This window comes from Centroberyx gerrardi, chromosome 11, assembly GCF_048128805.1.
Source record: "Centroberyx gerrardi isolate f3 chromosome 11, fCenGer3.hap1.cur.20231027, whole genome shotgun sequence".
In the NCBI taxonomy this organism is placed as follows: domain Eukaryota; kingdom Metazoa; phylum Chordata; class Actinopteri; order Beryciformes; family Berycidae; genus Centroberyx; species Centroberyx gerrardi.
Genome location: NC_136007.1, coordinates 22,405,149 through 22,428,282, shown reverse-complemented (window position 1 = coordinate 22,428,282; position 23,134 = coordinate 22,405,149). Strand labels below are relative to the sequence as shown.

The 23,134-nt window shown below is 41.4% G+C and overlaps 2 protein-coding genes across 4 annotated transcripts in view; one reads left to right on the top strand and one right to left on the bottom strand.

Annotated features, from left to right (window-relative positions):
• Positions 1 to 818: 818 nt before the first annotated feature.
• On the top strand, positions 819 to 16,354 carry eral1 (Era-like 12S mitochondrial rRNA chaperone 1). Of its 2 annotated transcripts, XM_078286813.1 has the most exons (12): positions 819 to 1,033; positions 1,851 to 2,006; positions 2,177 to 2,304; positions 2,401 to 2,478; positions 2,577 to 2,623; positions 2,709 to 2,770; positions 2,938 to 3,050; positions 3,276 to 3,590; positions 5,297 to 5,446; positions 5,885 to 5,965; positions 13,985 to 14,074; positions 15,327 to 16,354. In XM_078286813.1, exons 1-12 carry the CDS (start codon positions 931 to 933, stop codon positions 15,339 to 15,341), a joined length of 1,338 nt encoding a protein of 445 aa, XP_078142939.1. In that variant the 5' UTR covers positions 819 to 930; the 3' UTR covers positions 15,342 to 16,354. The 2 variants fall into 2 exon arrangements, with proteins under 2 accessions (XP_078142939.1, XP_071756891.1); XM_071900790.2 differs by lacking the exons at positions 13,985 to 14,074; positions 15,327 to 16,354 and adding an exon at positions 8,172 to 11,512.
• Positions 16,346 to 23,134, bottom strand: part of LOC139912863 (flotillin-2a) — a 22,073-nt gene continuing 15,284 nt past the window's right edge. For both annotated transcript variants that reach the window (XM_071900789.2, XM_071900788.2), the window contains exons 6-11: positions 22,941 to 23,054; positions 22,667 to 22,786; positions 22,336 to 22,550; positions 21,829 to 22,012; positions 20,858 to 21,007; positions 16,346 to 19,346 (exon numbers count right to left, since the gene is read on the bottom strand). In XM_071900789.2, the coding sequence (XP_071756890.1) occupies positions 19,296 to 19,346; positions 20,858 to 21,007; positions 21,829 to 22,012; positions 22,336 to 22,550; positions 22,667 to 22,786; positions 22,941 to 23,054 (834 nt within the window). In that variant the 3' untranslated portion in view covers positions 16,346 to 19,295. The remainder of the gene's footprint in view (positions 19,347 to 20,857; positions 21,008 to 21,828; positions 22,013 to 22,335; positions 22,551 to 22,666; positions 22,787 to 22,940; positions 23,055 to 23,134) is intronic.

Genomic DNA, 23,134 nt, shown 5'->3' with positions numbered 1-23,134 from the left:
GTTGATTTGAAATTGCCACTGGCTGATTTTGGCCATCGAATGTCACACCTCCATACAGAAACAACTGCTTCAGACAGGTGGCTCCTAAACTGGGGCTCCAGTTGCAGGGAGTCCCCAGCAAAATGAAGGGTAATTTAATGTCACTATTATTTTACTCAGTGGATATTAGCATAATGATGATTATGTTTTCATCATAGGTTTCACTCTCCCCACTGTTGTTATTCCCTACCTGCAGTACAGGCAGTTAAACTGTAATTCTGTACAAAGTCCACCTGACAGATTTCCCTTCTCTGTATTCTATCCCTTATTCTATTTCTTTTCTTAGCATTTTGCTCTTACATGGTTATTCTGTGGTCACAAGAATATTATAAGGGCACTAAGGGCACCTGTAAACCTTGATATAGGAATTGAAGCTTATTCTACAGATGCAATCATTGTAAGTTACTCTGGATAAGAGTGTCAGATATATTCCTGCAATGTAAATGTAAATGTAGTCATATCAAACAGCAAACATCTCAGATGGGGCTCCTTCAGGCAAAACCCTATCAAAACTGGGTCAGTGGTCTAATGGGGATCTATTTGGAAGTCCTTAACATTAAAAGGTGTGGGGTATCTCTGCTGTTAGCCTATTATTCTGAGTCTGATGAGTTTATATGTTGAATAAGAAAAAAAAGTTGTGGCACACTGTGGCCAGATGTAGTGGTTTGCTTGTCGGTCGCCAGAGGGCGGTAGAGCCCCAGCTGCAGCCCAAACCTCTGTGCGGATGCTCTTGCGAAGAGGAGACGCTTCTCGTTGGTCAAACCAACATGGCCGCATCCTGTCGACAATGTGAATGTAAACAAGCAGGCCACGGTAACCTCGAAATTCAGAAACCTAGTCGTCTTACCTGAATTACAGCCGTCCTAAAGTAGTTACTGTTATCAAAGCTCAATGGCGTTCCGAGTGTGCGGTCGGGTTTTCAGTCAGTCCGCCGTCTTCAGAGAGGCTGCGGTGTCTGCTGGACGGGGAAATGCGTCATGGTTCCTCACAGCGGGTCAGTCCTGTAGCTTCATTAGTCTTCATTTGGTTATTAGCAGGGAAACATGTTTGGCTTCACGTGCACATACAGCCAGTGATTTAGTGGTAAATACAAAGAGGCGGGTGAACTATGACCTCCAGCATTATAGGGCAACACACCCACCAGTATTAACAAAAGTAATTATATTTTCAGAATTCATTTATGCTTTTCCCCCTTAAAAGACCCCATTCTCATATAACTTGATGCTACTTACTGTGCTGTATACTATAACTCTACCTCATAAAGGTATTTGACAGACTAACTAGGTGGGTAAACTGAGTTTAGGTGTGTTTACCCTCCACTACATCCCTGCATGTAGCTTTGTGAGGCAAGTTTCTCAACATGAACTATGAATTATGTTGAAAACAGCAGCCAGTGTCACTGCTTTGATCTGCTGAGTGATGAACCTGATACAAGTCCTTTAAAGTGCTTTGTTTAAAACATCATTGACCTTGAATAGCCTCAACCAGGCCTGAGGTTTTTGTGTGAAACATTGTAAAGCATCTACAGTAAAGTATTTTAACTGTTATTCCCAAAGAGTATTCAGTCCACACAAGCACTCCCCCCCCCGCCCAGCTCATACTAGCTGCTTCTGAGATTAATTTATCACCGAGTTTACGACAAGGATCACCCGAATGCACCATCAGACGGTGTCAGCAGCTCAGAATAGAATATCCTGCGGGACGCTGAGCTGACATTAACATCCACGCAAGCAAGCAAGTAAAATCAGTCAATTACCTTGCAGCAGTGAAGTGATGGGAGATGTTGATGGGAGATGTTGATGTCTTTACAGGAAGTGCTGCCTGCGGCCGAGGGAGGAATGGATTTAGCGTCACCCCCGCCTGTTTTATTACGTCGGATGCGTTTCTGAATAGACTGGCGAAAGGCAAAGCAGCAGAGGCAGATGGCGGCCTTTATCGCCTCCCGGCCTCGGTTCCACCTGACAGCGGTAATCAAGCCTCAGAGGTTTACGCCCAACCTTTCATCTGATCGTTTGGGCCCAGCCTTTTCCAAAATGCTGCAGACGTGGTAGTCTGTTATGGATTTTTCATGGATGCAGCGTTTACTTTGATCGTCTCTCTAATAATTCAATTCTCTTTCATCATCGTTTTCTTTCAGGAGAACAACTATCTCTGTTAATGAAACATCCAGATCAGCCTGAGAACTCAAAGGTTTTGAAAGTGGCCATAGTAGGAGCCCCAAATGCAGGGAAGTCCACACTGTCCAACCAGCTGCTTGGCAGAAAGGTACCTCACCTCTCTTGACTGTTCTCTTTTCTAAACCTGCACACTACAATGTGTCTGTCCAGATCATGTTGTCATGGCGATGATCTTCTCTTAAAGGTGTTTGCTGTGTCCAAGAAAGTACACACCACACGGACACGCGCCCTCGGTGTCCTAACAGAAGACGACACACAGATAGTAAGGGCTTTTTCAGGTCTCTGTTATAATAATAAGTGAATAATTCCATGCAAAAGTCACACTTAAGTCAGTATGTATGTATCTATTTTTCTCTGTAGATTTTACTGGACACTCCTGGTCTCACCACTCCATCGAAAGTCAAAAGGTGATTTCTCAGATCGTTGGTTTTATTGGAAGTCAGTTGGACTCTAGCAGCCGTAAAATAACAGACGTGCCCTCTGTCTTCACAGACACCAGCTGGAGAAGTCATTGCTTTTGGATCCCTGGAACACAGTCAAGCAAGCTGACCTAAGTAAGATATGTGACCTTCCTGTGAGACACTTCTTGGTTAAACCAGAGCTTCAGTTTCCTTTTCCGGCACGTAGGAGGCCGAATGTTTAGAGAGGAATCTCACACTTTGCGGTGAATGCCCTTGGCTGAGCTCCTCAGGCTTCTCATGTGGCTTGTGTTCATTCCCAGTGGTGGTCATGGCCGACGTGGCGGACAGGTGGACGTGCAACAAGCTGGACTTTGAGGTGCTCAAATGCCTGGCCCAGCACCCCGACATCCCAGCTGTCCTGGTCCTCAATAAGGTATTCTTTCCCAGCGTATACATTCTTATCGAGCAATCTGAGCACCAGCAGCATCTCACCAGGGATTTTAATGTTTGATCTGATTTATTTTACATAATTAAAATGTACTGTTGTTTACCAATACACAGGAGGTGATGTAGCTATCCCTTGTGCTATTGTTAGATGTTAGAGGAATTGAGACTGGGTGAGAGAGGATATTTGTAGTAATACTCTTCTGTCTTTCAGGTGGACCTGGTGAAGAGTAAGAGCAAGTTGCTGGAAGTCACAGCGGAGTTGACGTGCGGAGTGGTGAACGGACGCAGAATGCGGGTCAGGACAGTGATCAAGCCTCCGTGGGCCGAAAAGAGGCCAGACAGAGAGGCAAGACCTCTAGAGTTATCGCCTGACGAGGACAACACGGAGCCCGAGGGCAGCGCTGAGACAAAGTCTGCGCTGAGCAAGGAGCAGCTGAAGGCGCTGAGGAACCAGCAGGGCTGGCCCCACTTCAAGGACGTCTTCATGCTCTCCTCTGTGGACAGGGAGGACGTGGAGACGCTGAAGGTACACGCTAGATTATGATCACAGCAAGAGAAACTACCTGATTGTCAAATTAAAGTAAAAATCCACCCTGAAATGCTTTTAAACCACTTAAAAAACAGCTATTGGCGATGCACCTTACATTTCTGGGCCCATTTTGTTGTTTGGTGTATTCTTCTTGGTTTCCTTGGCCAATCGTAGATGACATGACTTCATGTTGGGGTATTTCCAGCGCAGCTACAATGGAGAATGAACATCAACAGTAAATGCCAGGTGTTGATGTCAGTCCCTCAGAATCAAAGAGCAAGGGCTTCTTTCTAGACTCACCATTTTGCACCAAAGTTCAACAATCATACAGAGAGAAAACCATCGTAGAAGAAGCAGAGATACCAGTTTCTCCACCGACTGTAGCCTCAATAGACCAGAATGCAATGCAGCCAAAAGACACGTGTTTTAAGTAAGGGGCGCAACTCTTAGTTTTTCTCAACTGGAAAAACTGTGGCTCCACTATCGCTATATATTGAATGCAACATGTTCACGTCTATTTTCTGAGGGTTGTTAAAGGCATTCTGGGAAATGTAGGAAATCACTAACTGAAGTGGGTACACCAAAAAAGTAAATTACAACACTTCATCACCAAATAACTCCTGGAATGCATTGAACATCATAAACTGATGATTTCTACAGGTGGAAGCACATGCAGAGAAGCAGTAATGCCGATCAATTATATTCCATATTTATTGTAGAGCCAGCATGCAGTGTTTTGACAGTGTGCAATTAAAAAGGATTGTGTCACTTTACGGAATGTAAACATTAATTGGAGACACTTGTCACGGCTCGAGGAATCCTCAGATTTCATTAGAAAATTGGTAACTGTCTCTTGTTGACAAATAATCCATTAATTTGCTCTCCAGTGTTGCCTAAGCTGCATCTGCCTCTAACAATCATGGAAACAATTTAACAGTTAGCATAATGGAGTGCCACATATGTCTTCAGTAATGATGGATGTCTCCATAGTCTCATTAGTATTTGTTGCATTCATTTTGTTGGATGTAGTTCTTTTCAAAGAACTATATTCACTATACTTGTGGCTTTCTGCTGCTTTGGGAGTGAACCTCCACCATCTACATTTAAGAATGGCTGCAGATAAGATTTCCTTTGCTGCATGTATTCTGTTATCTACAGATTAGCAGACTAGCAATATCTCCAAAGCATTTTTGACAGTTATATACACTGTAAAATATACGTATTATTAAATAACAGGCTTATTTGCAATAGGTTGTTTTTAAGAATTCATGAGTAAAAGTATAAGTAAAAGTCACAATGAAATGAAAAACAACTCTTTCACCTTGTTTGCTAATTCTCCATATCATATTGCACACCTATTTAACAGTACATTTTTATTTTCTCATATTTTTACATCAAAACTCGGTTACTTTTACTTCCTACAAAACAAATATCTTTAGTGGTTACTTCATGGCGGACCAGGGGCGGACAAAACAATTCCAGCCATCAGTTAGTTGTCACCGTGGGTTTGGTAGTTGTAGTTTAGTGTCTTTTTGTTTTTGTTTTTTTTAATGAATGTTTAAGTTAGTTTTAGTTCATTCTTCGTTTTTCCCACAAAGTCTCGTTTTTATTTTTATTTCAGTTTACGACAGTGTTGTTTAACACCTAGTTTTCATCTTAGTTTTAGTTTACGACAGTAACCTTGGTCTTATCTGTTGTGTCAGAGGTACTTGGTGGTTGCGGCCCGGCCCGGAGCCTGGCAGTACCACAGTGAGGTTCTGACTGACCAGACGCCACAGGAGGTCTGTACCAACATCGTCCGAGAGAAGCTGCTGGAGTATCTGCCCCAGGAGGTGCCCTATACTATGACACAGGTAACTGCTCAGGACAGATGAAGACATATATAGTGTAAAGGCAACACTGTTAAATGTAAACTAATTCAGGGACCAGCGTAATAATCTGATAAGGGGTTAACATTGGGAATTTATGCTGCATGGTGGCTGTGGATGCTTTTCGACCACTGAAATCACCTAAATAGCAGTGAAATAGTTACATTACTTCTCAGTAAAGTAGCTATCTGATAATCCACACAAGATTTTACACTTGAATCTTCTACACAAGCAAAGACTTGTGGGATTTATAGCAAGCCCATGTTGGTTACTGCTCCCAGGCAGCAGCAGATCTGATATCTCCTATTCCACCTTGACCCATTTTAACTCATTACCCTCTCAACTACTATTCAGATTATTCCAAACTTAATTGGGTCTTCATGAATCAATACCGCGTTAACATTTAAATGTCCTTGTTTTCAGTCTGTTGAACTCTGGCAAGAGAGAGAAAACGGGGAGCTCGACATATCTGTGAAACTTTACGCCAAGAAAGACACTCACATGGTAAGTTTTCTCTACACATCTACAGCTCACTGTTACTTTCTTCTGTAGGTCACTTTAACACACATAGGGGGGTTAATGCTGCGTTCAGGTCATATCAGAAAATTGGGATGACATTTTGTTGCTTCAGCTTGAAAGTGTTCTTTACTTGTTGGAACCTCCCGCCCACATCCAAAATCATTTTTATTAATGAATAAAAAATCAACCAGAAACATACTTTGCACCGCCAATATTGGCTCACTGCTGTGTTTACTGCTTTTGTTGGCACACTTATGCAATTTGCAACGCCAAGTAGGAGATATCAGAGCCCCGCAAAACATTCCCACATATCCTACTTGTAATTACCACCGGGATTGACGTGAGCGATTATTCCCAGTTGGCAGTTCGTATTTACAGGAAATCCGATATGACATGAACGCGGCATAAACTCAAGAGCCTGCTTCAGCGCAGCAGTCTGTCAGGCCGGCAGGCAGAGGACTTGAGGGTTTGAGACTCGGAGGAGACGCTCCTCCGAAGGAAGCCAAATCCTCCTCGCTACCCTGGATGACACCTGTAACACACGGGCTTCTGATACTTATATTAGCTATTTCCCCCCATATCTCAGTTCTCCACTTTGGACCAGAGGCCTTTTTCTTCTTGTGTTGTGACTTGTAAATATTTGAGCAGCCTCTCTAAACCATGCATATTTGATGCCAAAAAATATTTTGAAGCTCCATCTGCAGCACCGACATGTTTCATGGTCAATGAACTCCAGGAGCAGTGACTCAGACCAACACCATCCTTCAGCTTTATATTCGGCACAGGAGTGACGGCAGCAGACACAACTTCTTTAGTTTGGCTGTTAGGACAGGTAGAACTCACAGGGACACTTCACCAAAATACCCAAGCTGATATATTTTAGGAATTATTCTACACATATCCCAAAACTGTCATGTTTTAGTTCAAGCTCAAAGCCTTAGTGAGGAATACTGTCAGAAAAATATAGTGTCTGAATTATAGGGCTTTGTAGAAATTAAGATTAAAAAACCATACAAGAAAATATATAATAAACTAAAGATCATGCCCCAGTAAACTGAAAGTTGTGGGTTTGAAAGTGACACTATATGTCGGATCTTATGTAATCACATAATTCTTAATCAATATGCAGTATGTATTAATACAGTAGAGATACAACAATGTTTAACAGTCTTAAGTATTTATTGTTTTACCAAGTATTTATTGACAGTTGGGGGCACTGACAGTGTGAGGCCGAACATCAGTAGTGTTCTTTTTTTTTTTTAGTGAACATGCCTTGTAATCTTATCATCCACACACACACACACACACACACACACACACATATATGCACTCACACCCTCAGCCCAGTTCCCCATAGACTTTGTGTTAAATATTTTTCTTATGTTACAGATGATTTTAATACCAAATATTTTACTACAGGTCTTTAAAAGTATTCAAATGTCTTAAATACAGTTACTTGAAGTCTAAAAATCTTTTCACCATATAATGACGGGGTTATTTTTAATCAAGTTTCATTTTGATGCAAATATAAAATTTGATAGTAGTTCTGACAGATTATTTACTAGCTGAGGAGTTGGAAAGTGAGACAAATCAAATAAGGCAAATATCAGTTGCATATGAGACCGGCAGCAGTGTTGATTTTATTTATTTATTTAAAATGTTGTATTACTTGATTTGCACTTCCAGTTGGTCACAGTAAGGTTGACCCACATGCATGTCCACTTAATTAATTAATACAGTACAGGGTGAATACAATATGCCAAACATTTTTTGTTTTCATTGCATCTGCTTCACCAGAACATCATGTCCCTAAGCAGTTCATTTCCTTGTGTCCTTTTTATAGTCCTGTTCATAGTTTTACAACTTTCAGTACCTACAGAATGTTAAGTCGAAAATAGTTTGTTTTTGCCAGGTTTTTGTTTCTTCATTTTGGCTGTTAGGCTGAGTCTTTTGATTTGATTCTAGGAAGCATTAAAAAAGCCTGTAAAGTCATAAATTTGACTGCAGATACCCTGTACTATTTTCCACCAAGAACATTTAAATGCCTGGTTCATGTCTAACTTTTGCTTTGAAACCTGAAATCTTCACTTGGGACTGTTTTTGCAATACGTAAACACAAGGCAGTATGTATTCAGCAGTGCCTCATGTTGCTGCCCCCCACCCCCCACCCCCCCACCCCCCCCCTCTACAGAGAATGGTGATTGGCACAGCCGGCCAAATGGTAGCGCAGATTGCCCGCGAGGCCGGGGAGGACCTGAGCCGAGTCTTCCTGAGGGAAGTGAAGCTGAGGCTCTCAGTCAAGCTGAGGAACTGAAGAGGATGGAAGAAGGATTGTGACGCTCAGAGCTTAAAGAGGTGGAAACGGGTCCCGCCGCATTTGAGACGGCTCTCCACATTTGTTTCTACAAAGGACAGACTTGAAGAGTAGAAGTGCAGATAAGATCTCATCATGATTAAGACAGGAGGCCGTGAGGTGGAAAATATCCACAGCAACAGAGCTCCCATTGAGCTCCTGTGCGCTGTGAAAGATCCAGCCTGACGAAGAAAAATCATCATATTCTACACAAAAACTCTTCTGAATATTGACTTCTGTATCAGCTGTCTTCATGCAGCTGTCATTTTATTCGCTGTATCCTTTCATGCAGCCCCATAACACGTTTTTTTTTTTTTTTCAAGAATGTAAGACTTTTATTTAAAGATGCTTTTTATAAGAGGTTGTCATATCAGTGTGAAACTGTGATGACACATACATGTGCTAGAAAAACGGGCAGCTCTTCACAGATTTGCTTTGCACTTGCATTTGGTTCAATTAATGCAGAATTCAGAGATGTTTCCCTGCATCAAGCAGAGTGGAGAAGACATAAAATACAGCAATGGAAAGCAGCTTAAACAAGCTGTAGATTAGAGTGCAGGGGGTTGTTATTGCCATTCATTGATTCAGTGACATATTTAGAAAAAAACAACAACACAGACTATCATCAAATGGGTGTTTTGGCACAGGCTTGACACTGTGTTCATGGCCGAGTGGGTCGGGCGAGCTGCGAAAAGGTTGATGGTTTATCTTGGGCTCTCAGAGCTTTTACTTGGCGGGAGCCTTGTGCTAACATGGACTGTAGATAACTGAAGTGGGACCTGCACAGTCATGTTCACTCAAATGTCCCTGATGTACCGTCCACCCCTACTCCCTCCACTCCCGCTTCACTTTACTCTCTTCCACTGCCTTTGAAGTATGGCCATCCCTTCGAGTCTCCCTTTTTGTTCCACTGCTTTCTTCACTTTTCTCTCTCCCCCTCTTTTTTTCTCCCTCTTACAAAGCCCGGCTCTGCCCCTGAGGACTGAATTGTCTCCCTAATGGATGGCAAAATGGAGCACTAACCTGATGCTAAAATGGGTCAGATAATGGTGATTAGATTCATTCCTGCTGCCTGTGAGTTAACTCGACGGTTACTCTATCCAGGGCATCTTGATGAATAACCAGCTAGTGGCCTAAAGCAAGGGCGAAGAGAGAGGGAGAGAGAGAAAGGGGGAGAGAGAGGGAGAGGCCGGGCCTTGAATGTCTCACGAAGCTGTGTCAGCCCCTGAAGCTCTGCCTGCTCTCTGCGGCGGCTGCTTCCCAGTGATTAGACAAGCAGTTGCGCAGCAGAGATCACCGCTCAGACAAGCCAACCGCTGCTTGGAAATGTTATAGCTGATGTACGTCAGGCAGCGCATCAAAGTAACCCTTCAAACACGGTATATTTGGAATGCTGATACCCTGGTTCAGATGTGTCGTGTACCAAAAAATGAGTTACTCGTCTGTCTCGGAAATAGAAACTTTATTTCACAAGCATCCTCAAATACATCACACTTACAAATGGGCTAAAATTGGAAAATGGCATGTCTTCATCCATGAATACAGTTGGTGGCGAGGGTTAATCTCTCCCTCTCCCAAAGCTCATCAGCAATACACCAATCCCCAAATTTGCGTTTCTTTCATCCAGACGACATTGAGCAAAGGCCATAGAACCCTTACCATTACTAAAACTCAGTAATGGTAACGGTTTGACGGCCCCCCTCTGCAGCGCGCCGCTCTCACCGGTTAGTCACGCCTCTGTGTGTCTGCTGATAGGAGTCGGAGGGGGAATGAAGCCCTGGATAGTACATCATCTATACTGTAGTGTCTCTTTAATGAACTTACAGTATATGATGATATCCTGTCCAGGGCACAAGACCAACATTTAGCAGCGTGCTCCCATTGTGTCAGTATCCTGCAAGACAAATGTAGAGGACGCATTAATGTTGCATATAGAGCCATACAAATGTAAACGGTGCATATTGTTGAGTGTCCACTGGTTCCTAATAGGGTGCAAATGCTTTGATATGCATATAAAAATCAATGTATTGAAGTGAACTACTAAAAAACGATCTCCTGTTCAATAAAGCATTCAACAAGGTCTGCCTCTCCTGATGTTGCGTCACAGTCTGGATCTGAGAGAGAGTACACATGCAGGGCCTTCACCCTGAACCAACAACAGCTCTGACCCGCTTTACTGCCATGAGGCCTTGGTGAAATCCTCCCTGTGTTTACATACTCACCTCTGTGTGTGTGTGTGTGCGTCGTCGTCTCTACTCTTCAATAAAGCCATCAGTTATGGCTCGATGATGCTTTTCTTTGCAGAGTTCTTACGTCTGCTTCACAGGCTCCCAGCATCTCCCACATGTGCCTCCGGGGCTTTGGCACTTAAAGGCCCCCCCAGGCTCATTAGCATACCGTGATGACATCAGGGCTGGACCACAGAGCCAGGGCTGAACTCTTATCTGCTCCTGACCTGGTAGCCTCTGTCCAGTGATTCCACGCCCTTATTACACCCTGGCGAGCTGTGCTGCATTTTCACACGTGGATTTCCTTTTGCTGTACATACATTTACTTAAAAAAAGAGAATGTGTGGGCAGAAGGAGAGGCAATGCAGACAAAACCTTTTTTGAGAAAAAGTCAATATTTCATTCTATTTACTTTCAGTTTCAGTGACATCACACAATCCTCTTTACACGGTGTCAAGCTGTTCCCCGGAAAGTTTGACTACTTTTGACAACTCAAAATGTTTAGCATTTGATTCTATATCGAAGTTGATTTTGATGCTTGAATCAAACAGTTTAAACAAAGTGAAATAGCAGCAAATATTCAGTAATATTATTTACCCTTGGCCTCAATGAGCATCATAACCACACAATATTTCTGGACAATACAGTAAACAGCTTATTGATGCAGGAGTTGTATAGCTTGACCATATGAAACTTTTTTTGTTGAACTTTTTTTGAAGAACATTTCCCAAGTATAGTATAGTAGTATCTTAATGTTTGAAGCCACTTTGTGGAGTTTAGTTGTGAATTTTGACCTTTTTTGGTCACTTATGCCCACTTAAAATGACCACTAGGAGCTGATGTCAAGTAAAACAGGGTTTCTCCATTCTCTGTATTTTGTGTTGGAAAATCTCCATTAAAAAACCTGCAGCTGTAACTCACAATGTGGTAATAAATCTACTGTTCACACAATCTCTCTTACGTCTTCTGGATCTTGTAGCACTTGGGTTCGGAATTTAATACTATAATATCGTGTTAGCTGATGTCATATCATCCGGCTTATTAAACTAGGTGCATTTCTTTTCGCCGGCCTTGATCTTGATTCCAGGATGTGTAGAGCTCAGATCTATTTTTATTGGATATGTCACACAGACACAGTGCATCAGATTCCTTAAGGATGGGCTGACTGCGCTGTGGTAGTGCTGCTTCCCCTCTGTAATGTTTCTTTAATCCTTGACAATTCGTCTGCACCCCTTAAAACTAACCAGAAAAGGTATTTAAAGGCTGTTTTTGAAAAGAAAGGCAGTCTTCCTGGGGAACGCTCCAGCTCAGTCTCATAAAAGCAAACAGTTGCTCAGTATGAGTATGACCTGCAATGAGGAATACAGTGAATGTTACTAAATCCTCCAGAGACTAAACAGGAATATTTCTTCCCTAAAGGACAGGGATTTTTTTAAAATTTTGAACACTCAATAATTAGGTCTTTCTGTTCAGGGATGCTGTGAATTGTAACACATTCTTGGGGAGGGACAGCGTTAGGTGGGGCAACACAGTTGCCATGGTAACGCACCCCCTGGTTTGGGTGGGGCACCTGGTCGGGGGCGTGAGAGGTCCTGCTGTAGTCGCAGATAAAGATGGAGGTGGGACTATCTGGGTGGTTTGGTTTCCCTCCAACTCCTTATCTGCAGGAGAAATGCTTGTACTTGTTCTGTGAATTTTCAATTGCATTCAAAGATAAGTAATTTTTTTTTTCAGACTTTATTAGTCCAAGTCGGAAGGGAGAAAGCTGTCATCGTGCGGCCAAAGTCAACTGGGAACCTTTAACTAAATTGGTTTAACTAGTGATGTGAATGAAAGTACTGTCACCATCATGAGTATGTGTCCATTTATGATGCTGTACTATCACCTAAAAATGCCATCCTATAGTTTACTACACTACACAGTCTGAAACACTTGGTCTTGTACATTATGGCAGGACTTAAATTATGGGCATTGAGTAAAATGGGTAAATTTGAGTTGAATAATATCAGGTATGGGTGACTGATGGTGGTGGAGGCCAAGGAAAAACCCTGCAGTCACAACAAGGACTCTAGAAAGTATTTGCACTGCTCATATATGAAGCCAACATATATATGGTACAATACGACATATACAGAATACAGTCATAAACAGAATAATCACCAGCAAATACTGAAATATAGGGAGCAAAACACTCATATAAGAGTTTCAGAACAATATCTGCATTACAGTGTGTCTGCCATGTACCATTTAAGATGGACACAATTAGAACATAGGTAGTGTTTGCCTATTAATGAATGGCATTTTTAGAAAAATAAAGTATTCAGAGTGACTTTACTTGGCATAAATGTCAATTTTTTTTTATTTTTTATTAACATGTTAATTATTTTTATCCTTAAGACATTCAAAAGACCTTGGATAATGTTCACCAAATCATGTGTGTGGCAATATAAAACGGTAATATGACAGTTATATCTTATTTTTTTGTGGCATTTCTAAGATGGAATTACTTATTTACTTCACAAAAAAAGATCGTTACTTTTCAAAGCTGTTTAAACTGATGGAATCAGATATTTTTGGATTCAATTTGTATGTTTATCTCAAATCTGACACGGATCAGATATTTGGCAATGCAATTTGTGTCTGAGACGGTCAGACAAGATTTTTTTTTAGCCTCAAGGGAAGTTTCAGAAGTTTTAGGAGCCTATCCTATTCATCACTAACCAAGCGTCCTCTTAAGACATCCAGAACGTTTCCACATCAATCTTTTTCTTTTTGACAAACTGACACCAGCTTTCTGTTAAGTGTTTGAAAGCAATGCTAGTGGGAGATGGAAGCATTACTCTCAAAATTGCATACTCATCTTCTCAGACACTTCTATTACTCATACACAGTTTAGGATGGTAAGTGGAATGTCTTGAATTCAAAGTTGAGATAAAATGTTTCATTCCCCGCTGACTTGAATCTTAAGAGAAGACTCATCAACAGGGAAATGCAGGGCCAAAGGTACGATCAAAGATTGGAACAGCAAGCTCAATAAATATTAGGCAGGGACACACTGACGTTTTGGCCACATACTCCTATTACTGAAATGAATCTGAATCTGAGATGGCACAGTGACTGAATCTGAACTGACAGGTTTAAGCGCAGACTTTGTATTTTCAGTCAAATGATAAGCAACTGCAGTCCTTTTTGTACATATTAAGCCCATTTCAGGGTGCTAAAGGTATTTGACTGGATTAAGAATATACACCATGAAGGTTTTTTTTTATATGTAGGTAAATAATGCAGAAAGATTAAGTAATTATTGCTTGTCTGATGACACTGCTGCTCTCTTGTCTTCTACCTGCTGTGCACTAAAGGCTGCTGGGAGATGATTAACTATGACAAAGTCCCATTAATTCAGCTGCTTCCTCATCCATACAGATACACTCTCCCTGGAAGAGGCGGAGGCGTTATCTAATCTCCTACCACAAACTCAAATCACCAACAACACCATCAATACTAATGGTTGGGGTAAGAAACTGAGCAGAAAAAGAGTATTTTTTGACCATTTGTGGCACATTACTTATATATGTGTGTGCTACAGATTCTCCACTCCATGCTGAACACCTGCCTCTGTTCTCCATGTTCTGCGGTCTCCTGTGTTCTGACTTACAAGAAGCTGAGCTCACAGAATTCAGAGGTTACTATTAAACATGAAATCTAAAACACTTTGTTGACAAAAATACATGAATGTAATACTATTATTATTAGAGATAGTAGTAGTAGTAATAGTAATGGTAGTAGTAGTAGGCCAGTAGTAGTAGTAATGGTGGTAGTAGTAGTAGTGGTAGTAGTAGTAAAAGTACTAATGCTAGTAATAGTAGTAATGGTAGTAGTACTAGTGGTAGTAGTAGTAGCAATGGTAGTAGTACTAGTGGTAGTAGTAGTACTAGTAGTAGTAGCAGTAGTAATAGTGCTAGTTGTTGTTGTAGTGCTGTTAAAGACACTGTTCATTCTCACAGCCAGAGATGACTGGACTGCCCTCTTGAGGTTGCAGTTGAACTCTGTGGTTCGACCTGAACAGAGTGTCACTCATGTCTTTATCAGCTGTCCAGACCAGCTATGTGCTTCGCTGCTGGGGACATGAATGTTAATTTACTGGAGACAATATGTCTGGAGTACAGAGGCCATACATATCTTGGTGTGTCTGATTTACCCGCCAGATAGCAATAATAATATACCCCTTATTAACTGACCGAAATAGATAGATTAGTATAATAATCTTGTTGAATTAGGTCAAGGGTAGAATAACTGTGACAGAAACCATATGGATGACATATTTAGGAATATGATTTTCCTGCTTTATCATTTTTCTGCATAGATTCTGAGAAGAGGAAGCAACACAGTAATAGACTGTATCAAGGCTTTCTGTGGTAATGCTTGAAAAATTATTACTAACCCTAACCCTAATTATTGTTCAGGTAGAGATCAACATGGAAAGTAGCATATCTAACTTTGAGTAAGTGATTTTTATTACTGTATTACATAAAGGTAAACTATTCCCATTGAATTACCATTAGAATACCCAACAGGTTTCCCTATTACTTCCACACCACCAAACCTTCTGACTTAATAGCGACCACTGAGTGTCTTTTGTATTCTAGACAATATAAGGTGCAAGAAATGCCTTCACCAATCAACTACAGAATCATGTTTCCAGGCGCAGGCGTGCAATCACGCCTTCCCTCCTCCCCCCTCTCATGTGTTGTGTTTGCCCCACCAGGATCCGGAGCTGTGAGCTCAGATAATGAGGATGTCCAGCTCAGTAGAGGCCCATGCAGCAGGCCACAGGCCAGAGGACACATCTGTTCCTGCTGACCCGACGCCTCTCATCTCTGTCTTCATGAGGCGGGAGCCTGCAGCCCCGCAGCCCCGTCCTGTCCCGCTGCCAAGAGGGGCAGCCACACACGCCGCACAAGGACAAAGCTTTTCCATAACACCAGTGTCAGAGTGTCTTATAGGAGGTAAAGCAGGCTTAACCGCAGAGTGTGTTCCCTTCATGGCTGATGGTGGTCAGAAGCAGCAAGTATTTAGACAGCAACACCCTCTTTGATATTAGAGCTCCATGCTCAGCACTTTGGATGTGAAATGATGCAAAGACTGTCAAGTTTAAATGAAAACTGTTTGAGGGCATAATTTCAACCATTTTGGATAAACAGTTAACTAACTACAGCTGATTTATTCATGGCTTCCCCATTTATATCCTAAGCATTTTGGACAGATAAAGACTATAATCAGGGAATCAGAATCAGAATTTTTCATACGCCGTCAGAAATTATTCATATGCAATGAGTTGTGAAAACCCTAATCAGACTCCTCAGTCCTCCATATCAGGTTCCCTTTCCAACCATTTTTGCATTCCGGTGTATCTCTGCTAGGACCGTGACGTTAAATTCCTCTGAGGGAGTATGGATTACATTGTTGGGGTTAATGAGTACAAGTAAACAAGACTCTGAGTTATCGATCGAGCTTCAAACTGTCCTGCGCCCGCTGCAGAGCATGAAGGCGTGAAGAAGCTCAGCAGTTTGTCCTGCTCGGCTCTTTAGCCGTATGAACACATTTGTCATTGAGATTAATACGACCAATGTTAACATTTGCAACTATGAATGATATTTTGCATGTGCGTTGTGTGATATGAGATGTAGCCTTCTCCAAATGTGGGTGCAGTGTAGCATCCTTTCAAGCTGCCAAGTCAAGCCTTCATAATTGAATATTCTGTAATCGAATACATTGAGGCCTACATGAGGTGGTACAACATTTATTATAGGGCAGCACACAACACAGGATTATTTGAATGTCACATGAACACATGCCGAAAATGCCATGCTGCTGTATCGGTTTTCCAGTGACCAGCGTAACATGATAAGCCGAGAGATAAATTCACAATATCATATTTCTTGAGATTATAGATTATTTCCATGATGGAGGATAGATGTACATGTTTCAGATGTAGATATGAGTTAAGGCGTAGGTATACAATGTTTGGTCTTAAACCACATTCTACTCTCAAATGCCACTTGTAACAGAAAGCTGCCTCTACTCTGACAGGACAATCCAATCATTAAATCAGATTTGTTTTGGCACAACATATAGTGGCCAAAATAATGAATGAAATACTCAGAAGTCTTTAAAATGCTGCTATCACATTTATAACATCTAAATACTGAATTCTGTGTTCCCTTGTACATTTACAGTACAGCATGACACCGTTAGAATACCAAAAATGTAAAACAAAGGTAGAAAAAGGGAAAACACACAAATTGATGTATTAAGTTCACATATTCTACAGGTTGAAATGAGCAATCAGTGTCTTTGTCCTGAATACATGACACAATATGTCATCAAATACTTCCAAATGCATAATTGATACAGTCAACAACAGACTGCGTTAGTTATGCAGATGGGAGTAAGAATGACGTATTCTATTATTTAACCACAACAAAGGCACTGTGTACTAAAACAATATCTACTTCACCAAATAAAATATAGGAGCATTATAAAACGTAACAGTAACTTGTTACCAATTTTGTTTAGATACTTAGTGAAATATCACAGTTTGGAAACGGTAGCTAATTCATCTGCAAGAGAAAGGAAAATCAAACAGTGTAACAGGTGATCTTTCTCAGGTCTGAATGACTAATTACAATCTAATTAAATGAATCTTATATACTTCTAATAACATGCTCAAAAATATAGGCCACTTTCAATGCTTCATTTCAAAATATGGCAAAGAAAATATGTAGCGGCTGTTATATTAATATCACTGCTGCTGCAGCAAGCCAGACGAGTACAACTAAGGAACTGCAATACTCCTCCTCCTCAAAATAGAGACAAGATGGGCGAATTTCCATCTGACCAGACATGTCACTAGCTTAACGTTTATGTCAAAGAAAAAAATAAAGTTTGCCAACAGTATAACTAAGATAATTCAACATCATTGGCAAAAAAACAACATTTAAGGTAACAGACTCTGAAAAGTGGTTCGAGATCATTCATCCCATGAAGGTACACTCCATGAAATCCTTTACCAGAAGCAAAACACAAAATGAACAAGAAAAAAATGACAGCCACAGTAAGCAGGTTGGACAGTGTGGCAAAATAATACAGAGCCAACTGTATGATAATCATGAAGTTTAGATTTATGCAGCTGCAATCTTATTAATGGAAGAGACGGCAGCAAAAAGCTACTCCACTTTAAAGTTTTGAACTATGTACACCAACTGCAAAGGTGAACACTTCAAACCGGCTTGATGAAGCTCAAGCTACGACGTCTGAAAAGCATAACACCACATCTGAGTAGACGGAAGACTGAAAGCACAATAACTCATCTTAGTAGAAAGAAACAAAATGAATTAAAGCTCAGACCGTGTGGTGTGTCTGTGATCTATTAATTGAGGTAATCCAGAAATGTTCAGTAAACCTGGCAGGAGTCCTGGGTCTCTATTAAGGCTAATCTTTACAGTGTATGGCTTTGTGTTATGCGTTTGCTAAGCGTACATATCTGCCCATGTGTCCACACTCACGACAGAAGTGAAGAGGAAACACCGTTGTTAGTAGTAGCAGGCGTTATGAGGACAGGGGGCAACATTTAAACATCAATCTCTACGTTAGTGATTCACTCTGATAGAAATCAAAAGAAAAGCCAAACCACTGTCCTAAGGTTTGGGCACTTGAGTGGTGAACAGGCACTGCACATCAGAATGAAAAGACAGACAATACTACAATATATCTAAAGGTAATAATAATCATACAAGGAGTGATTCAAATATCACTAATATTGTAACATACTGTAAATCTTACAATCACAGTGAGTGAAGATCTTGTGAGCCTTAAGTCTAACAGTGGTTCAGGCTAAGGTTTTTACCTCAACCTCTCTAGGGTTAAAGCTAAAGATAAGTCCAGCCATGATATAAGAAATAATGCTCTATGTAAAACCGAAGAGAAAATAAAAGATGCCCTTTTCACACTGTGCTTAGACTCTACAGCGAGCTACTTTGCTAGCTGGGCTCTTCGCACTAATGAAGAAGAAGAGCTGGCTCACTGCGCTCTGCTCCCAAGGTGAATAAATGTATTAACACCTGTAAGGGAAGCACACTGTGCCCGATGAAGAGCGGTGTGCTCAAAACATCACTTTGAAGGTGTTAATACATTTATACAACTTGGGAGAAGAGCGGGCTACAACATGCGGGCTTCTATTTCTCTGTGATGATTTTGGATTCTGTCCAGCACCAGTTTTTGAAGCCTGTGGTGTGTTTTTCTTCTAGAAATAATGTTTCACATTGGCACATTCAAAGTGGGCCAATCCTGACTTTTTATCCCAGGATAGCTAACCTTGCTTTGGACGATTTGTAGCACAGACAATAGAACTCCAGCATTTAGCCCTGGGCTAACTGGTGCAGTGTGAAAAGGGGCGATGTGTATTAATACAAGAACTAAAAGCAAAGGAACATACACACAGACTGGTCCTTTAGAGGTAAGGCACCAGGGTTTTTTTTTGTTTTTTTTAGAAACTGATAAACCTCTTAAAAATATAAAAAACCTCTTGGTTGGTGTCAAGTGTTTCTGGTCGAAGGCAGTTGATATAAAGAGTGCATAATACAGAAGCATAAGGGGTTAGAGGCTGAAACTATTTCCATGCTTGAGGCAGATATACATCAGAGGGTTGCAGAGTGCCGAGTCTCTGCCTGATTCATCACATGGCCGTTTGGCACTGGGGGCCGACCATCTTCTGGAGCAGAGGAATCTGTGGGATCAGAGGAGAGGAGAGAGGATTAGCTGGTTTTAATGGGACAACAGAGAGTCACGGAAATATGGGCTGGATACATGCTGCTCAGAAATGACAGCTACCTACATCTCTCTGTCACTTACAGCAATTTTCCACTTTGGTATGACATTTAAAATGTCAGTACTTTGCTCCTATTAGTTCCTAGGGTAGTCCATGGCCAACACTGCCTGTCAGTTACCTTCGCCCACCAAGTTGAAAGGACATCATGTTTTCACCTGTCTGTCTGTCTGTTTCTTAGCAAGATATCTCAAAAAGTGACGAACAGACAGCTGAAATTTGGTGGAGGGATAGCCCTATTTTGGTATTGATCCGGATCTAGGATTTCTGCCATTAGACGATTTTTGTTTTTAGCCATAACTATTATGCTGCGCTCATGTGCTAAATATGGCTACTAAAGTGGATCAACCAAAATAATATAGGGCTTCATTATATTCTATGTTGTTGTGTTTTTTAAGAAGTACTTTTACCTACTATAAGTAATGATTTAGAAAAGAATACCAATGGTGAAAAAAGGGGCAAAGTAATGTCAGAGGTTGACGGGCAACAAAGTCACACCAGATAGGTAAAATCCACCCAACAAACATAATTTACATTATTCATGTGACAAATTGGCAAATTCATTATAGAGTTTACAACATAAACAAGTCTCTCCCAAAACTAGGAACAAGAGAGCGGGGCTTTCTTCATGAGACAAATGCTGAAGCTAATCCAGTCAAAATGAGAGTAACTTTGTGGACACTTACTGACTTTACTGGTATATGAGCACATTCTTTGATTCATTACTAAGCATTAACACTAGGATGAAGTAAAGCTCTATTGGAAGTAAAAACTCAAACAATCTATCAGACTACAAAATAAAGTCCAATTCATCGTCAGCGGAGTAGCTCCAGATTTTGACTCCTATGATAATATCACACAGAGGAGCCTTGGTCTTCTGGTTTCTAGTTTTGGCAGAGTGTGATTTGTGTCAAAATATATTTATTGAAGAGTCCTGGATAAAAGTATTATAAAAAAAAAAGTATTATAGATTATTATTATGTGTGAGGGTGCATTTTTGACACAATATGATGAATGTACAGTTGATAATGAATGGTACGCCAGTAAAATTTACCAACACAGGATCTAACATCGGTATCCCTTGTGTTATTGTGGGTGAGCACCTAGGTTGACACCCAGTTTAGATGTTAGAGGAAGGGGGGGGTGGGTGAAAAACAGTATATCATTGAGGTTATACCTAGCTCACAACATTGCACCCAACGATTTCTAAACACCGCCATCAACAAAAGGCTAAAACAATGGAAACAGCCCACATAGTCAAAAAAAAAATTAGCATTTTCCACCAATCATAAGCCAAGGGCACAGCTGAATCTGAAGCACAAGAATAAAAAGTGATATAAAAAAAGATATAGATTCACAAGTGAGGTCTGAAGAAATATGTTAACTCTTGCTCAGCACCATGCCACTCTCACCTTAGTGAGATCCACCCCAGTCAGGGCGTTGACGGACACGGGGAGCTCCGCTAATAGACGGTTCACTTCTCCAGTCACACGGCTGCCCTCTCCACTCAGGATGACGATCTCATTGGTCCTGGCCAGAGGTGCAGCCACCTTGCCTGCGATCTGTTCAGAGACAGTGAGCATTTGTTCTTGATTTCACTGAAAAAAAAAACATCCTTCACAATGTCTATAACTTCAAGAATGGCTAGGATGATTGACATAAACACATCCTATCAATTCTACTAACTCTTAAAGGACTACACCGACTTTTTGGGAATTTGGCCCATTTGGCACCTTACCCAATATTTGATGAGCGGATTGGCACCAAAATCATCTGTCACTCTGTGCAGTGCACATGCTAACACTTTAGTAAACAACATGTAAAGTAATTGTAGGCCACTAAAATTATCCCAAAAATGAGAACTTGTAGCAGCTATATGGGTGGATGGTTGGCTAATTTTAAGTACATTTTAAACCTGCCAGGCTTGTTTAGAGGATTGGTAAAAGAGACAGAAAGAATGCACTTTAAATGGCAGAAGATCTCTGTTCCTGTGAGACTTTGAGTGTAACTTGTTTTGTTTACACAGAAATGAGTGAAGTTAGCAAAAGGTTGAAATTCTTTCGCTGTTGATTCATAATGGACTTCATTAATGATGAAGATTGAGATTTTGTTTTCAGAAGTTAGGCCACAGAATACAAACCAGTACCAACTTTGGACTGCAATTTTGGACGGTTACTTACTTTGGACGGTTGCTAACACTTTAGCATACATACTGTATGCTAAAGTGTTAGCATAGGCACCGGACAAAACTATCTACCGGACTCACAGAGACGATTTTGGTACCAATCCTCTTTGTCAGATATCAAGTAAGGTGACCAGTTGGCCAAACTCCAAAAAGTCAGTGTAGTCCTTTAACCATGCTATGTGTGAATGTGATCCAGACCTTGGGCAGAGCCTCGAGGACCAGGGCCGTCTGGGCTGCCTCCCCATACTGCTGGTAGGCTTCGGCTTTCAGCCTCATCTTCTCAGCCTCTGCCTTCCCCACCGCTTCGATGGAACCGGCCTCTGCCTCACCAATGCAGCGGATCTTCTCGGCCTCTGCCTGTGCCGTCAACACTTTCTTAATCCTGGTGAAGCGTTAGAGAAGCGTTAAAAAGACTGATTGCTATTCAGTGTTTACTTACATTAGCAGTCATCATTCATGTACGGTTCTGCAAACAAATGTGCATCTTGAAAATCATTTGGTCTAGCACCGGGTCTTAAAAACAAATTACAAGAATCTGCCCATGGTATGAGATCATTTCACTTGCTTCCAATGCAGTTAAGTTAATTTGCATTGGAAACAAGTGAAATTATCTAACCCCATGGGAAATGTCTTGTAGTATTGAGATTTTAAGACTCAAATTGCTTGTTAAGATGGATTTAAGGGATCTGTGTGGGATCCACTCACTTCTGTCCCTCAGCCAGCTGCTGCATCTTGTAGGCCTCGGCCTCGGCGGGCCTCTTGACGGTGGCGATGAGCTCTTTCTCCGTGCGGGCGATCTCCTTCTCCTCAATGGTGATCTGCTTCCTCCTCTGCACCACCTCAATCTCAATCTCCTCCAGACGGATCTTCTGCTGCTCCTTGGCCGCCTGCAGCTCGTACGCCAGCTGAGCCTCTGCTTTCTGGAAAGGGATGGGAGAGGCAGCAGGTCTTCAATATACAGTAGTATGATTTTACTGCATGCCTCTGTTTGACTGTTGATGTTATGTTGAATCCAAAGCAGTATTCATGCTGATACCCTTGTATTGACTTCCTGGTTGAAAGAAGCTTTCTGCATCTCTAGCTCTCGTTTGGAGTCGGCCATCTTTGTGTCGGCTTGGAACTTGATATCCATCATCTCTTTCTTACACTCTGCTTCCTGTTAAAGGCAGTGAGCAGAGGATAATGAGGGAGAGTAGGGTGAGGGACAGTTCAATAGTTTGCTTTTATAAGCTACAATAGCTACAACAGCAAGGTTGGTTTTCTAGATGTTCTTGTTGGCAGTGTTTATTTCCTCTTCAAGGTCCTCTTACCCTGATCCCTGCATCTCTCTCTGCCTCTGCCACTCCGATGTCTGCATCCCTCTGTACTGCAGCTGTCTGAGTTTTACCCAGTGAGCTCAGGTACTCCACTTTATCGTACACGTCCTACCAGCAAGGGGAAGACATACAAACATGGATACACAGTATGGTTAGCAATGTCATTATTCAAGTGAAAACTACGCTAA